The sequence below is a fragment of the Epinephelus fuscoguttatus genome, linkage group LG14 (genome assembly GCF_011397635.1).
Source record: "Epinephelus fuscoguttatus linkage group LG14, E.fuscoguttatus.final_Chr_v1".
In the NCBI taxonomy this organism is placed as follows: domain Eukaryota; kingdom Metazoa; phylum Chordata; class Actinopteri; order Perciformes; family Serranidae; genus Epinephelus; species Epinephelus fuscoguttatus.
Window position 1 is genome coordinate 6,032,201 of NC_064765.1, and position 18,339 is coordinate 6,050,539.

At 37.3% G+C, this 18,339-nt stretch overlaps 1 protein-coding gene across 4 annotated transcripts in view; it reads left to right on the forward strand.

Moving 5' to 3' along the window:
- The window catches only part of klc1a (kinesin light chain 1a), a 61,734-nt gene extending 45,399 nt beyond the window's left edge, over positions 1-16,335 (forward strand). For 2 of the 4 annotated variants that reach the window (XM_049596709.1, XM_049596708.1), the window contains exons 14-16: positions 2,911-3,044; positions 6,937-7,003; positions 9,373-16,335. In XM_049596709.1, coding sequence (XP_049452666.1) covers positions 2,911-3,044; positions 6,937-7,003; positions 9,373-9,438 — 267 coding nt within the window. In that variant the 3' untranslated portion in view covers positions 9,439-16,335. The remainder of the gene's footprint in view (positions 1-2,910; positions 3,045-6,936; positions 7,004-9,372) is intronic. The other 2 variants (XM_049596711.1, XM_049596710.1) reach the window with 1 other exon arrangement.
- The last annotated feature ends 2,004 nt before the right edge of the window (positions 16,336-18,339 follow it).

An 18,339-nucleotide genomic window follows, 5' to 3' on the forward strand; every position in this document is an offset into this window, starting at 1 on the left:
ACATACTGTTTAGAGAGACTTTGCTCATAATGACACTTCCACCGTTTGAGTTTACCTCTTCAACACCTCCGACAGGTCCCAGAAACAAACTCACATTTGAGCTTCTGTTGTACAAGTATTCAATTTTATTTATAAAGCCCAATATCACAAATCACAGTTTGCCTCAGAGGCTTTACAGCATACGACATCCCTCTGTCCTTTGGACCCTCACAGCGGATAAGGGAAAAATCCCTCTTCCAGGACGGGCAAACGAGCAAAAGGTGTCATACAGATTGTAATGTACAAATATTTTTTGGAGGGTTTTTCATGTACAGTTAATCATGCACCAACCTAGTAGATTATCACAGATACATCCTTACCATGAGTTAAAAGAAAAGCAAATGTTAGAGGTAACTTAAAAGCAGTGTTGTCATTACAAGTTTCGATTCAACTTTAAATATCCCACAAATGTCACGCTGCTTTGTCGGACAGCTACAAGTATAGAAACACATTTAAGGGATAGTTCTCAAACGTGTTTCTTTTTGGTATTCATTTATGCTAAAATAAGAAGATACATATATTTGTAGCACATTTTTAAACCAAAATATAGATATTGTCTTTAAGCAGTGCTGGAATATACATTAACTCAAGTACTTGGGCTGGGCAATACATCAATATTATATCAGTATCGTGATGTGGGACTAGATATCTCAGATTTTGGATATCATACTATCATAAGTGTTGACTTTTTACTGGTTTTAAATGCTCTGTTATCATTACAATATTGACATTGAGACATTTGGACAAAAATATACAGGATATTAAAGTTTCTCCACATCACGCAGTCCTATCAAGTTCTGTACTTAAGTACAATTTTGAGACACTTTACTTGAGTAGCTAAATCTTATGCTACTTTATACTTCTATTGAACTACATTTCAGAGTAAAGTCTTGTACTTTTTACTCCACTACATTTATTTGACAACTTTGGCTACTTTGCAGAGTCAGATTAATTAAAATACACAATCAACGAATAAATGATGATTTGTTATGATAGATATATGTGTTATTAGATATATATATATATATATATATATATATATATATACACACATATATACACACATATATATATATATATATATATATATATATATATACACACACATATATATATATATGTGTGTGTATATATATATACACTATATATATATATAGTACTTATAAATGGTTCCACCTTTACCAGCATTAATGATGCTTACATTAACAGCATTAATGATGCTTACATATTAAAACATCACTAACTCTAATCCAATAATATAAGATTCTGAAATGGGCCATTCTGTAAAATGAGTACTTGTACTTTTTGTTCTTTACGTGTATTTTGTTGCTAAGACTTTTGAACTTTAGGTAAAAAAGTAACCATTTAACAGGGTGCTTTTACATGTTGGTATTAAAATGCTTCTTCCACCACCGTACTTTAAAGGCCTTGAGACACCAATCTCACATCACCATCTAAGCCAAAAAGTTGCACCTGAACACACCAAACCGACAGCCAAGAAGAATGTATGTTCTGCGCCTGCATGAGAGGAAATAACTCCAGCAGATGGCGGTTGTCTGTAATCGTCATTCAAAAAGGGAAACTGGAAGAACATCTTGACGGTCGTTAGCCAGATAGCACATTAACAACACAATCCAGTGTTGAAAGAACAGAGCATATTTACGACACGCCAGTGAACTATAACACAAACCATCAGGAGACGTTTCTGCTAAAGAGCTCAGTGGATAAAGAAAAATAATCTGACCTTATGGAACAACTTTGTTTTGGTGTCACTCCCTCTCGACCTTAGCTCTTTGTTTACATTCCTCACTTCCGTTTCTCTTTTCATGCACTGAGTTGAACTGTCGGTCAGAATGATTTTATTTCATCAACGATCTCCACTGTGCCAACGCCGAGTCAGCTCACTGATTCGGTGGGGAAAATGCCGACAAGGTGTGTGGGACACCCCGCACCACCGAGGGTGGCAGATGCTCACCAATGGCCCAACTTTGACTGAAGGCCAATCGTCGCCTTGGTGTGCCAGGGCCTTTAAGATGATATCAGATTATAGAAGTATAGATTGAGTATGTGTCAGTACCCAGCATGCTCAGCTTCAACATCAGCTTCTTCCTCTTTCATTGCTGGACTCTTTCACTCAGTCTAACATTACTCTGACACACAAACATATTGTTTGACTGGTTTGGGGTTTAAATTATTAATATTTTATTGTGTCTGAGGTCAAGTTTTAATATCTAAAAACCTCCTGTCTGCTCAGACAAAACGTCAAAACGCAGTTCTGACTGTCAGAGATGTTTCGGTCAAAAGGGGGGCTGGGACATCAAAAATAATAATATAAACACCATGCAGGTGTTTTTAGTTATTTTAGGCTCATAGCTCAAGTCACGTAGGACTCCATGTACCAGTAGATGAAGGCTCAACAGAAGAAGTTTAATCCCCTGTGTGGGTGAACCATGTGTGTGCAGGATGGAAGCACAGTGCACAAATCACTGAGTTTGTAACTTTACAGGTTTGCAAATGAGTGTGCATCTGCATCACTGCATCGTGTACGCACAATTTGCATTTTGAGATCATGCACTTCTGTTTATGTGTGTGTATTGGAGTTTGACTGGTGTCGCTGTTTATAAAACTGCCACCCATATTTAACTGAATCTAGCAGAATGGCCTGAATTTTTTTGACTCATCTGCATTTTATCATCTGCATCAGGCAACATGCTGGATTTTTATTGAAGGCCTTATTTGGGCAAACAGTGCATCAGTCTGAAGCCAATGTACACAGAATACTCACTCCTTGTTTGTGTGGGTGTGTATGTGCACTCTGTTGTATAAAGGGCTGTGTATGAATGAGTGTAACGCTGTGACATCTCCCATCAGGACGGCTCCGGCTCTCTGAAGAGGAGCGGCTCCTTCAGTAAACTGCGAGCGTCGATCCGTCGCAGCAGCGAGAAACTGGTCCGCAAGCTGAAAGGCGGCGGCTCGTCCCGAGACAGCGAGCCCAAAAACCCCGGGTAACTATCCCCACAGACACCTGACTGACGCAGGTGACAGGTGACTCTCACTTTATGCACTGGAGGCCTGGAGGAACGAGCCGGCCCTCCAGCCTGCCGCTCGGCTGGTTGGCGTACTAACCAAAAATGAAAGAAGGGATTTGCTCGACTTTGCTGGTGGTGAAGTAACTCTGAAGCTGTTTGCACATGAGATGATGGCGGGAGCTTTTTCTGGCACATTTATCCTTTTTTTCCCCATTACATTGGTTCACTTTTCTGTCCACACGCTGCCTCTGTACAGTTTCACACTTTCCTTCTTCATGGTTTGGTCGTCCGTGAGTTTAAAGGCCACTGTAGAAATAAATTTTAAATGGTCGCACTACTTTCAGAATAAAGTTAGATCAATATTCCAAGATAAAAGACAACATTTTGACAGGAAAAGTATAATTTTGTGAGAACATGTCATAGCTTTTTCAAATATTGAGAAAATTTGGAATATTTTAGGAAAAAGTCGCAGTATTACAAGAATATTTCAAGAAAAAGCTGCAATATTTTGAGAAAAAAATGCGCAATATGTCGTGGGAAAAAAAATGCAATATTTTTAGAAGAAAGGGCACAATATGTCAAAAAAAGTTGTGGTATTTCAAGCAAAAAAATACATAATATTTTGAGGAAAAAAATATGTAAATATTTTCAGGAAAAAAATATGTAATATTTGAGGAAAAAGTCACAGTATTACAAGAATATTTCAAGAAAAAGCTGCAGTATTTTGAGAAAAAAATGCGCAATATGTTGTGGGAAAAAAAATGCAATTTTTTAGAAGAAAGGGCACAATATGTCAAGAAAAAGTTGTGGTATTTCAAGCAAAAAAAAAAAACATAATATTTTGAGGAAGAAAATATGTAAATATTTTCAGGAAAAAAATATGTAATATTTTGAGGAAAAAAAGCTGTGATATGTCAAAAAAAAGTCTGAATATTTTAAGAGAGAAGGTGTAATATTTGAGGAAAAAGTCACAGTATTACAAGAATATTTCAAGAAAAAGCTGCAGTATTATTTGAAAAAAAAAGCACAATATGTCGCTAAAACAATGCTATATTTTTAGAAGAAAAGGCACAATATGTCATGAAAAACTTGGTATTTTGAGCAAAAAAATACATAATATTTTGAGAAAAAAGTTGAAATATTTTGAGGAAAAAAGCTGTGATATGTCAAACAAAAAGTTAAAATATTTCAAGAAAGAAGGTCTAATATTTGGAGAGAAAAAAAAGTTGCAATATTTTGAGGATAAAAACATCCAATATGCAGATTTTTAAAAAAGGACAATAGTTTGAGAACAAATTTGCAATAATTTGAGGAAAAACACTCTAATATGTCAAATGCAATGATAATATTTCGAGAAAAATGAATAATACTCCCCAAAAAGCGTTTAAATATCTCAAGAAAAACATCAGAAAGTGAAGAAAAACTTACAAAAATAAAACAGCTGCATTCATAAAATATGCTTTATTTACAAAATCTTGTGCCTTTAATCTCAATTTTTTACTCTGTTACGACTTAATTTTTTGAATATTTCAGCTTTTGATTTTTTATCTTCACAGTTGCCTTTATATTTCTTTGTAGTAACCGAACCTGAACATGATTACAGTAGAAACCAAAGGTAACTCTGACTGTACATTGAGCAGCACGTGCAGAACTGTTCTGATGAAATGGGAAAATAATGCAACTTGACTCACACGCTGTGACGGGCGACGTGTAGGAAAATCTGCAACAAGACACAAACTAATGTCTGCTTATGAAATGCCTTATGCTTGTTATGCCTGTGGAACTCATTTACCTTTTTATTTGTTTGTTTTAACCACTAATAGTTACTCCTATTTATTGCATTTTGTGGCTTTTGGACTATTTATTTCAATTCATGTTGAAATATAGTTCAGTTTTACTTTTCTGGATTTATTATTTTCATTTTTTTTTTCTTTGTGAATGTTACTTTGGAAAACAGACTTGTCTGCATGGCTGTTTTTGTTGTTGACATTTTATTTATGAATAAATTGGTTCACTTGAATGTTTGAACTTGCATGCCTCATCTGTGTGCTCACTGGTTTCCATTCTCCTTCCTGTGCTGCTCTTCTCCGTGGCTCCTAAAGAAGAAGAAGATGATAATGATGTCACTACCACCATCATCATCGTCATCATCATTATGAGCAATCGGTGATGTTAAGTCACTGCAGACACGTCCATTTTAACAAGTCATGACATTTGTCCCAGGTTTATATAGGTTATAGTAATAAAATAATAAACCTGGGACAAACAGGAAATACGAAATCCCAACACCACATGTATTCCCAGGAGTTTTCCCTAAAAAGGAAGTCACATCTTCCCCCCAGCGCATGAAGCCAGTATGAGATGCTAATGAGGTATTTTCATAATTAAATATCTAAACATTAAAGTCAAATCAGGCGAGTCTGGCACCAAACTATTCACCAAAATGTTGCCTGGTTGCTTCACTTCATATGTGCACGAAAGATTCCCGTTTGATGGTATCATCGCACTTACCAGAGGAAGCAGCAACTGTGGGCAGACCAGAGCAGTTTAGGGCGTCCTGAATGAGTCCCTTCCATCAATCAGGACCACTTTAGTCAAAGAAAACTTTATTTCCATTTGCAGTATTATATTTGGCGGTATGGCTCTGTACTGGGGCCTCTGCCTTTCCGAGGCTTACACAGAAAGCATCTTCCACACACCTTTGTGCAAAGCCTAAAGCAGGGAGAGCAGCAGTAAAGACCCCAAAACGACCGTACCAGGCAAATGGGACATGGTACAGCTCCAGCCTCTCACCCAAAAGTGGTCACTTCTGGCTCCAAAAAAAACAAGATGGCCGAACTCGAGGCTTCAAAACGGGAGTCCGCAAACCAGGGGGTGATGTCATGGTAGCTTCATCCATTATTTTTAAACCATCTATGAATAAGGAGCGAGAAAAGAGAGATGGGTGTGACATGCAGCAGATTTTTTTACAAAGAAAAAAGGTGATTTTAATATTTCTAATCCAGTTTTTAATCTTGAATTTGAATATGAAAAAAAGCTTTTGGTGGATTTTGTTTTTGAACGGCCATGAAACTTAGGTATTTACACATTTAGAGGAAAACAAATCAGTTGGTTCCATCACATATTATTATTATTATTATTATTATTATTATTATTATTATTATTATTATATTGTGTAATGATTTAGTGCTGGATCACATTTCTTGTCAGGATGGGCGTGTGTCTGCAGTGTGACTTCACTGAACTCAAGTTTTTTGTTTCCAGGCATGAATGTTGGCGTGTGCATGAACTTCACTGATGAGTAAATATCAGTTTACAGCTGATCAGTAAAAAGAAGAATGTTGGTACCACTTTCTAATAAGAACCATTTTACAGAGGGTTCGTGAGCTGTAAGAAATTACTTCGGTAATTTTTAATAAATAATTTAAAGATCAGTTACTTCAATAAGGATCACATGTTTTTCACTTTATAATAACACAACCACAAAATATAGTAAAAATTATCTATATTTATTAAAGTAATGACAAACTGCAAAAGTCAAACTGTCAGTCACATGATTGTGGTTTTATTTAATGAACCAAAGTGCTAAAAAAAACAAACATTAATATGGTTTCATATTAGAAAGTGGTGCCACAGTTTCATATTTAACTTTTTAAATTTCACAAACAGGATGAGAAGACGTTAAAAAGACAAATGAACTTTTATTTGAGACTAACCTTTGTGTGAAAATATCATGAATGTCATTAACCAACACAAACATTTCCATTGAGCTAAAATCCTCACAGCTGACTCTCCACCCCCCCTCACCTCTGACCTCTGACCCCCCCTCACCCCACCACCTCCCTGCATGTCACTGCTCTGGGTGCAGCATGAAGCGAGCCAGCTCTCTGGGGGTTCTTAACGTGACGGACAAGGCTGCGAGTGACCACTACCAAGTAAGGAGGCCGAGTGTCGGGAGTCCAAAAGTATCTGCTTTAACCCTGCTGGTGACCGGGTGGATAATAAATACCCTGTTAAAGGTCAAAGGTCAATCTCTAAAAAACATCCCAATATGCCTCTATTAAAGCAGTGGTTTCCAACTGGTCCAGATTTCTCTGAAGGAGTTCAAGGTCCACACAGTTCATTACAATCAGTGTCATACTCACTTTCGGCTGTGTCGTTGAGCTAGCTTCCTGTCTGCTAATTATTCACTCTACAGCAGGAAATGGCACTCCAAAATAAAAGCTCTGTGCTGGAAATTCACTGTACTTCAAAATAAAATGTCTTGGTTTTTTTTGTTTTTTTACAAACTTGACACGCTTGCGATGTTTGAATGGACCCACAATCCACTTTTGGACCACGATCCACCAGTTGGGAACCACTGTATTAAAGGACAAATACTCCCTTAAATATCTAAGATCACAGTAACATTAATATGATTTCTTTCAATGTTTTATTAAGATTTATTGACCTATAATAGTCGCAGGAAGGAAGAAAAACAATTCAAGGTACAGTTAAAAGGGAGCTTAGTGTCATTAATGACGAAAAAGCTTTATGTTACTGTTTTTTGCTAAAAATAAATATTATCAGATAATCCATGAGAATATTGATAACCTTTTTTCCAACCGGGTGATTATTTATCAAGCAAAAATGCAAAATATTCTCTTGTTCAAGCTTTTCAAATATGCTTTACTCTATTATATATGATTGTAAACTGAACATCAGTTGTGGGTGGCTTTTTTTGTATTTTCTGACATTTTTTGACTAAATTTCATTTATTTTATTTATTTATTTATAAAGAAAGGAATTAAAAGTAACATTGTGTGTTACAGTTAAAACTGTCCTGACTCAGTTGAAAATGCTTTTCAGCAGGTTCCTGTTATGCAACAAAAAGACAAAAATAAAAATGTAAAACAAAGAAACAATAAATTTTTATATTTTAAGAAATCACCAGTTTGCTCAGGGTTCAAAGGTTTAAATCAGGGGTGTCAAACATACGGTCCATGGGCCTGACCCAGCCCATCAAAGGGTCCAATCCGGCCCACTAGATGACTAGACTAAGGGTGCTTTCACACCTGCCCTGTTTGGTTTGGCTCAGTCAAACTCAAGTTCGTTTGCCCCCTCAGTGCGGTTCGTTTGGGCAGGTGTGAACACAGCAATCACACTCAGGTGTGCACCAAAATAACCAGACTGAGACCTTCTTGAAGAGGTGGTCTCAGTCTGGTTACAAACAAACTCTGGTGCGGTTGGTTTGTGGTGAGAAGGTGTTCTGACCTGGATGTGAAGCAACTGCAGTCACATGACACATTGTTTGGGTTAAACATGAGCATGTTACAGTCCTGGAGGATTATTAATGTGCACCTCCTCCTGTACTGCCTTAATATGCACATTCAGCACATCCAATGCATCAAAACATTGTTTTCTAGTTGGAGCCGCGCCTCGTTTTCAAACTGTATGCTTTGACTAAAATGAACAATGACAGCAATATAGTCCACGATGAGCAGCGCTAAAATCAACCTGTGTAGTTGTCCCTCCATTGTGACATTAGAAAGTGTCACATTTATCTTGCAAGTGTACTCTTCTTCAGCGTTTGCTTTACTTCCTGGATTTTTCCCTCATGGAAATTCTGACCAATCAAATACCAAAAGGGTTAAAAAATCCATAAAGAAGTTTTTGCAGATACTTTTCGACTCGCTCTTTCCTTTTACACTCCTCTCTCTCTCAGTCTCTATCATGTCGTTATAAACTGTGTCACCCGAGGATCTGCTGATGTGTTTCTGTGGCCGAGTCGCAGTATTTGTCACTAATGACACAACATGAGTGTGACTCACACACTAACTTCACACCGTCATTATTTTGACTAATCAACACGAATCATTAACAGGAAGAATGTTTTTTATTTCTTATTTGTTCTCAAGAGGAAAATGACACTGAGATGTAATTTATATATAATTAGATAAAAAAAAATCACAGTTACCTGAATATAAAATGTCTTTTAGATAATGTTAGTCAACATGAAAAATAAGCTTTCACCACAGAGCTGAATAAATTATAATTTGAAAGGTATGTTTCATGTCCAGTGGAAGTACATTTACTCATGTGCTGTTCTTACAGGGTTGAGATAAAAGTACGCTACTTAAGTATTTCCATTTTCGCCTGCATTATACTTTTACACCACGACATCTCAGAGGGAAATATTGTAGGTCTTACTGCACTACATTTAATTATTTATATTTAGTTTCTGTAAAAATTCTGATTTAGTTTTTAAAAAGTTGAAAAGTTACATCAATCTAATTTCCTTTTTACTACATTTTTTCCCCTCCAGGAACGAAATAATCGTCTGAGGAAAAGTCGCGACCTGAGCGCCAGCCACACCAACCTGGCGCGTTGACGGTTTTCGACCCTGGAAGAGGTGACGGACGGAGCCTGAGAGGTCACTTCCTGTCCACGAACCTCCTCACTGTAAACAGCCTCCCACATTCAACTTCACACCACCAAGTGCTCACTGTACAGGGTTCAATGTTTCATTGCACTTTCTGAAGGTCTGTGGTGTTTTACGTTTTTTTAAATCAACACACATCGAGGAACAAGAGGAAGACGAACACACACTGACCTGCTGTGTGTCTGAGTGTGTGTATCTTTACCTGTATGTGCGTGTACTGTATGTACTATATGTAAGTGTGTGGCTGGTGTGAGTGGTTGCCTTTCTTAATATTTAATGCTCTCGCTTGAACGAAGGCAGACGCAGAGTGGAGCTTTAGTTTTACAAACATTTCTGTAACTAAAACTGCTGCAGTTAAACTGTGGAGGGTGAAGCCAAAGAAATACAGAGCTCAAGTTCACCAACACAAAGACTAAACCGACATAAAAAACCTGCTGCAAACTGCACGTTAAAGTGTCCAAACATCTCTGAATGAATCAATGAGCGAAATAAATTAATCTAGATCATGTGTTACTGATACTTTTACCTACCTACAGGTACAGGAAGGTAAACTTTAACGTCTCTGAGGGGCAATTTGAGCTAAAGACAGTAGTCATTAGTTTTTTCAACTAGCTATCATGCTAGCTATGTTAGCTAACACTGTCATCAAGCCTTTGATCATAACAGAATATAGGAACTTTCACCATTACTCGTTACAGAAAGACCACCTTTGTTTAGATTATTAACAGGACAATGGATAATAAGTGTCTGTTTCTGCTCCCAGCGCAAGCTAGCTTAGGTAGCAGGCTAACATTAGCGAGCCTTCATTTTCCCAGGATCGGGCCTGCCGGCAGACAGATTTGCATCACGAAAACAAGGTTTATTGGGAACTAATCTAAACACAAATAATAACACAACAAAAAAGTGTTTTCTTGTGGCGTCCTTTCTAAAATGAACAGTGGTTGAAGTTACGACAGTCTGTTAGGATCAAGGAGTTGATGACAAGCAAACAACGTTAGCTAGCACATATCTGTCGCCAGTCTGACCTTACGTTTTTTATTACATTACTCTCATTTTGAACATAATACAGCAGCACAGACCAAACTGAGGCTATAGTAAGCATACATTAAAATTAAAGAAGTAACTTGAGTACATTTGACAGCAGAACAGAGTGCTGCAGGACATTTTGCTAAAGTTAGCACCACCCTGGTTCCTTCGTCAAAAAGCCGATGGGATATTTCCACTGGATTTTGGATTATTGTAGAAAATAAGCTCTGTTGTTTAAACATTTATTACGCATTGTACCTGAGTACAATACAAAACACAGACACACAGTATCCAGTACAACACTGTCAGAGGTCAATCATGGACATTAAGGGTCAGTGCTGGTTAAGATAAGCGATAGACAGGACTAAGGACGATCTGTAACGCTTTGTGCTGCATTTAGGGAGGCAAAACCTCCGCCCTGATGGAAGCATCTGAAACTCAACACGGAGGGGATGTTGACCGAGTTTTAGAGGTGACCCTCTCTTCATACAGATGCTGTAGGTTACTAAAAGTAACACCAGAGATCTTACAGCACATCTTAGCCACTTCTTCCAACTTGTTCTTGTTGAAAGGCTCAGATTACCAAACCAACAGACAATGAACGGGCACGATAAAAGCAGAATAGAACATTTTCATGATCGTCCTGTCTACATCAAAACTCCTCAGCTTCCTTAAGAGGAATAGACATTGGTTTGCCTTCTTAGGGCCGTTTCATAGTCGACACAAAGGCACACAGACGCGAATGCATTGGGACGCGTCAAGACACATTGGCTGCCATGATGCGTGCTTGCATCTCAAAATGTGTTGTCCATTTTTTTGATACACGACACAGTGACGTGTGTAATACCATGCGTTGCCAGCGGGGGTGATAATGCAAGTGGCGTACTTGAAATTAACTACTTTTTGTTATTCACAGAAGAAGCAGGTATGGAGTATGGCGGGCGAGGAGGAAAAACTTTGCAAACTCAGACGGGCACACCCCATTTATATGACAGTTCTAGTGCCCTGTACTCTAATAAAATAGCAGTACTAGCTAGCTACAGCAATACTAGCTAGCCGGAATGTACCGGTGACTCTGCTACCCCCTATTGCATGAGCGATGTATTGCATTTCAAGTGTCGTCCGCATCGCTTCCGTTCAGTGTGTTGACTATGAAAGGAAGTGCTTTGCTTGTGTCGCTTGCTCGCGTTGCGTGCGTCGACTATGAAACGGCCCTTACAGATGTCGTCAGTGTTCACGTCAAAATTAAATTTGTCAAATCTTGATGCAACATTACTCTGATATTCATTTGTGTACAAACAAAAAAAGGATAAGAAAGGACACACCCCTGAGACCCTCTGAGACCTGTTCACCACTTTGGCTTCATGCTCTGAGGTTTAACTGGAGCAACAGGAGAAACTTCTGCCTCTCAGAAAATGTTTTTAGCAACTAAAACTGCAGCGACTCTGCAGAGAAACCGTCCAGCAATGACGTCTTTCTGTAGGCCGACCCGGACGTTAGCTTAGCTCATGCATTCACTCTGCAGACTCCCAGTGGAGGCTCTGAACTGGGTTTTTGGATTAATTGAGAAAATAAGATCTGTGGCAAAATAATATTTATGATGTTCACACAAGAAAATCCTCACAAATATTTTAACCACAGTGTAAGACCTTATTTTCTGCATTAATTAACCCTTTAAGTTAAAACCATTGGAAACGTGTGGAGTGAACCCTCATCTCTTTAAGACTTGTTTCCTAAAATGCTCCGTCCTGTGCTGATTGCAGATTTTTTGCTTGTGATGAAGTTTTATGTTTACATTTGGGTTTTTTTGTAAATGATGTTTTATTTGTTTCTGTCCTCTTGCTGCTCCGAAGAGTTCCTTTTTATATCTTCCTGTAAAAAGCCTGGAGAATAGCCGCTGTCTTCCGAAACGTTGAGGTTGAGGCAGGACGACAACATTTTATTGGCACATGAAGGCCGACCGACGCACTCTCAGGATCGAGGCTGTAGTTTCACACACTGACTGCAAAGTTAAAGCCACTCCACACTTCTATTAGCGGAGAGACGTTACAGCATTTATTTTACTTCCAGATATATTAGTGGTTATTCAAGACAACACTTTACCACGTGAGTAAAGTCGAGCCAATCCAACCAAAAACTGCAAATACTGAATTATTTAAGAAACACTTATTATGCAAGAGTTATTCCAGAGATTTAAGGTGCAAATGTAAAGATATATATTTGCTATTACCAAAATAAGATAGTTATATAACTAGTTAAATATAGATTTATGTCACCAGCGTTTTACTTTGATAAAAACTAATATGAATAACTGGAATCAATTGATGGATGGAAACGTGTGTCCACACTCCGCTGGATCAAAACCCAGATAACAAAGTTGATTCTACATCACACAAATTAAACTTCAAACATGAATTAACACTTCAAACTTTCATATAAAATAAAGAAAAGATGCAAATCCTCATGACAGAAAAGCTGAAAGTGGGTTAAGTTTAAAAATATGTAAATATCTGACCAGACAGTCGATGCTAGCTTCTGGTATCTGACAGTTTTCCATCTTTACCAAACAGTGCCCACAACCCAATTGCAAGGATAAATATTGGCAGCATACATTTCTGCAAACAGGATACATTACACACACAATGCTGTTGTTGAAGTTTGGTGAAAAAAACACTTCATTATGTTTACGAAAAGATCGTGTTTTGGCTTAAAATCAGCAGTTTTAGGGGCACGATCTTGGCGGGAAATGCAGATATGCAGGGATGTCTCTTTAAAAAAAGAGCTGCTTTTGGTGGCACAATCCTCGATGAAAACACAACCAGTGGTCGATAAAAACAACCTTGTTTGGAAGCCAAAAAAAATAAAAATAGCAGCTGGAAACGCAGCGATGTCTCAGTAAGAAACATCCGCTTTTGGTGGCGCTAACCTCCCTGACGGGTTGATAGAAGCAACCACATTTGGCAGGCGTCTCGACTTTGTGTCGCGCCATCGACCATCCATTCCACCTCCTGATGACGAAGCCGGCTTATATCTATATGTCACTTTAGAAAACACTGATATATGTACAAGCATGATGTGTCCTTGGTTTGCAGAAACGTATATACCAACATGTTCCTCTGGTGACTGAGCCCCAGTTGGGTTTAAATCTCATCCACTTAAAAAGGAGTCTCCAAGTGTTCCAAAAGCATAAACTGGATTTAAGTCTAAATTCTTTAGTAAACCCAGTTTAAACAACCAGCAGTGGCGGATTTGCACTGGAAATATTGGACTGATCATACTGACTTACTCAAATCAGATTTTGTGCTTTGTGCATTCACTGCATTATGAGCTGTTTGCTTTTATGTTATTGGAGAAGTACATGAACTTCTAGTTTTTTGGCAGGGGTGTGCAATAAGCTTTTGTTTGACGCGACCCTCCTGTGTTTGAAAAACTCTTCTGATTTGTAAATTTGATGAAAATTCATCAGCATCTGAATTTTTATGAAGGCTTTGATTCCAAAAATTACAAATATAAATCCCCCTTTTCTTCTTTTTAAAGATATATTTGTTGTAATTTCCCAAATAATTCAAAGATGAAATCCTGAAATGTAAATATAGAAGCTGACTAGATTTGACAACTTGAATAAATATTCATGGTCGGTTTTTTTTGTCTTCCGTACCGGCAATAATTTAGTCACAGTGATTTTTAAATGTTACATATCTCATGTTTGGAATTGCGTCCTTGTTTACTTTCTTTATACTAATGATTATGTTGACGCTGTTTGACGTTACAGAGTCGAGTGTGTTGAAGCTTCTTGTCGACTGTTGATCAGTCTTTTGTTGTCTTAGTGTTCAAGGCTCCGCAAAGTAACGAGGCACATAACTTAACCATGTCTGATGGTTTCGATGGACTGGGCAACATTTTGGGCAACATTAGCAACACCTCCAGCAACTGGCAACGAAGTGACAGTGTTGTTCAGGAGTTACATTAACGTGACATTTAATGCTTTAAAACTCTGAATGTAGTCTACACAAAAATAAATGAAAAAATATGGAAGCACAGAAAAGCCAAAATTATGATTGAATTTAATCTTCTGAATCTGAATTTATCTGGTTTAAATTTTCATCTAAAACTTGTGAGAAGGTCATTTTAAGTTTCAACATTTCACAAATTGAAACTGAACAACATAACCTGATGTTGAACTTTGCCTGGTCGTTCGAGTTTTAATTTATCATCTTGAATTTTGATCTTTTTTGGCTGGTTTTTAAAACAGAAATGACGACTTGAAATTAAGCAACTTGAATATCATTTCTAATTAATATTTGGATGCAATTTTATGAATCTGAATTTGTGAGTTAAGTCATATTTTTAAAGTTGCACCACTTGAAATTACCTTCCTGAAAATCTCAAAGTGGAAATTTCAAACCACAAAAGTTCATGTGAATGATTATAAATATGTATATAGCCTAGCCAAAAAGTGTTTTACAGAATAAAATATATTTAAACGCTTTAAATTGAGTTGTATTTACAGTTACACAATAAATATTAGTGTTGACTAAATGTCAAAACTTCTACGTTGCTTAAAATATTTAAATCCTTTTGGCCTTTTTTTGCTTCCATACTTATGTGATGAGATTTACTATTGTGAACTATGTGAGTAAAGCAGCGATGTTGAGTCACTGTCACAGAAACAATGTTGCCCAGTTTTGGGTCAAAGTTGCTCAGACTGTTGCCCCGTTGCAGAGAACTTCACATCTGTCCTGAAACTATGACTTCTGATCAGTTTTCAATACACAACATTTATCTCTGAGTGGTGATTATCATGATGTGAATGTAAATTTATGGATTTATGGAAGCGCAGGCAACAATGAAAAGTTGTTTTTTTAATGAGTGTTTGATGTTAAAGCAGTGAAGGTAAAAGTCTCACAGTCCGTGCTTTTGTTGCAGGCTTTTATTTCCTCCTGTTAATTTTACTTGTGTGTTTCTCCTCCATGTCTGTGGACCGTGTTGTTGTGTGGAGTCTGATGTGAAGGGATAGATAATGTAAAGGCTCAGGTTGGGACGGAAATGGTTTTATACCCCTTTCTTTAAATTAAAAGGTGACATATGACCTCTAACACCACCAGAGCTCAGTGGAAACTGCAGCAATATTAATTACACTTTGCACTAAGAACAAAGTCGTGGATAGAGGAACAAAGTTTGGACCAGGAAGTGCAGAAAGATTTTGAAAGTCAGACAACATGAGCAGGTTGTAAAGTCATAACTGTTAATTATTTTCAATCTACTGATTATTTTCTTGAATTAATCAAGACCACATCCACACCCATACTGTTACACTGGCATTTAACCTGCCTGGTTACCATGGCAACATGCTGGCTTGCAACCCCTTTCTTCACGTGTCGCTCCACACAGCGACCTCCGGCCTCCTGAATCTAAATTTTTACGGGCACAATAATTAAAAACCAGATTGAATGTCGAGTTTTCCTCCGTTGTTTGTTTTGTTTTGTGTGTGTGTGTGTAAGATGAATGATGCTTCCTGTGAGGCGGCATCGCAGCCCTCCATGTTTGATATGACACAGAAACGTCCCCTCTGTATGTCTGTATGTACAGAATCTGCTCCTGGATGAAACTGGCATCATGATACAACGTGTCCTCGCAGACGTGTTGTTGTGTTGACAGCACATTCCTCTTATTGTGGTGTTGGTAGAGAGTAATAATAATATAACATACAGAACTATGAATTGTTTTTTACTCTCTAATCATGCTGTGATTGTGGGGACGTGTGTCTGTAACTGATGCTCTATATGCACCCTCTGTATTTGAATAAAACTGTCAAACTCATTCATGTTTGTTCTGTGATTTTTTTAAATTCAATCCAATCTGCACTTTACTAAAGCACAACAATTCTGAGGTAGTTGTACTTATGGTACTTTATATTTCTAGTCTACAACATTTTTAAGCTCTTAATGTAGTTTACATAAACGTAAATGAAGAGCAGCCTTTATGGAAGCACAGAAAGTCCAAAATTGCAATTTAATTATGTCATTTGAATCTGAATTTATCTGGTTTAAATTTTCCTCTAAAAATTATACGAAGACAATTTTAAGTTTCAACATTTCAGAATTTTTTTCCGTTAAACTGACACAACATTACCTGATGCTGAACTCAGCCTGGTTGTGAAAGTTTTAATTTATCATCTTTAATTCTTGGTCCTTTTTTTTTGGCTGTATTTTTTTAATCAGAAAATAATGATGATGATTAGCAACTTGGATATAGCTTCTAATTAATATTTGAACGTAATTTTATGTATCTGCACTTGTGTTTAAACTCATGTTTTTAAAGTTTCATAACTTGAGATTACCTTCACGAAAATCTTACAGTGAAAAATTCAAACCACAAAAGTTCATATACATGATCATAAATATATATAGGGCCTAAAAAAAAAAAAGTTGAAACAAAATAAAATATGTTTAAGCACTATAAAATTAGTGGTATTTGCATTTCCATGATAAATATTCAGTGTTTTCTAAAGCCTTGTTGACACGGATACCGATACAAATAAAAACAGATTTTTATCTATCACGTATAAAAAAAAAAATCTGGGTTTACACGATCAGTTGTAAAAACCATATCCGTTTACAAGAAAACGCAGAAACAGCAGCTTTTTGCTGCAATAAGCATGCCAGGCCAGTAGGTGGCATACGCCATATGTCAAACACCATGGCAGAACGCTCTGCGCATGCACAGTGATTTGTTTTCCTCTTGGCGCTAGTGATAAAAACAATGATAAACTACAGTTTAACCTCACGTGGCATAGTTAGCTGCTATGCACTTACTAATATTGGGCACAGCAGACGTCTTTGTGCACCGATGTAATGGTGATGTTGATGCAGCAGTGCTAAGTTCATTTGTAAGCTCGTAAGTAGTCCCAAAAGTGCGAACACAACGGCATATATCCGCCATTGTTGTGGTTCCTGAGCGCCTATTGGGCATGCACCAGCTGGGGTGCAATGTCTGTTTACACGTCTCCATAGAAACGGATATTTTTTAAAAACTTTCACTTTGGTTTTTGAAAATCTCTGTTTTTGTCGAGGAAAACACCGGTTATGTGTAAATGATAGGTGCAAACGCAAAGATAAATACCCGTTTTCAGAAATATATGAAACCGTATAAACAGGCCCTGAATTTCACAATTACTAAAGCCTTTTTGGCCTCTTTTTGCTTCCGTACTTATGTGATGCAGTTTACTGTTTGGGGCAAAATGCATGACAGAAAGCTGCCATCATAAATAAGAAAACACACATATAAAAACATACAAATCATGTACCCATAATTAGCACTACCACTAGCATTCGGGCTAATTAGCCAAAATAAAAATACTATCCATTAGAGGCGCCACTGTCTATTTATCTCACCTAAAAAAATGTATAGTGGATACGTAATGTATGACGTCCACTTAACTCGATAATAGATAATGTTGTAATATTATTTATATGTATGTGGGATATATAATGTGTACATGCTGTTATTTTCCCTATTTCCCCTAAAGTTTTTATTAATTATTATTATTATTATATTATATTATTATTATTATTATTATTGTTTGCTGACATAGATCATATAGACGCATCAGTATTAAACTGAGACTGTTTAATAAACTCCTAGTGTGTGCTTTAATGTCCTCCCTCCTGCAGCAGTTGTAAAAACCAAAACACTCCACTGAGCCCGACTCACCACGTGACATCAACTCTCTGCTCTGATTCGTCGAACCTCTCAATCATTCTATGAGGGCGTGTCCCGGGAGGAGCTCTCTGATTGGTTAAAGACCCTGTCAATCATCGACAG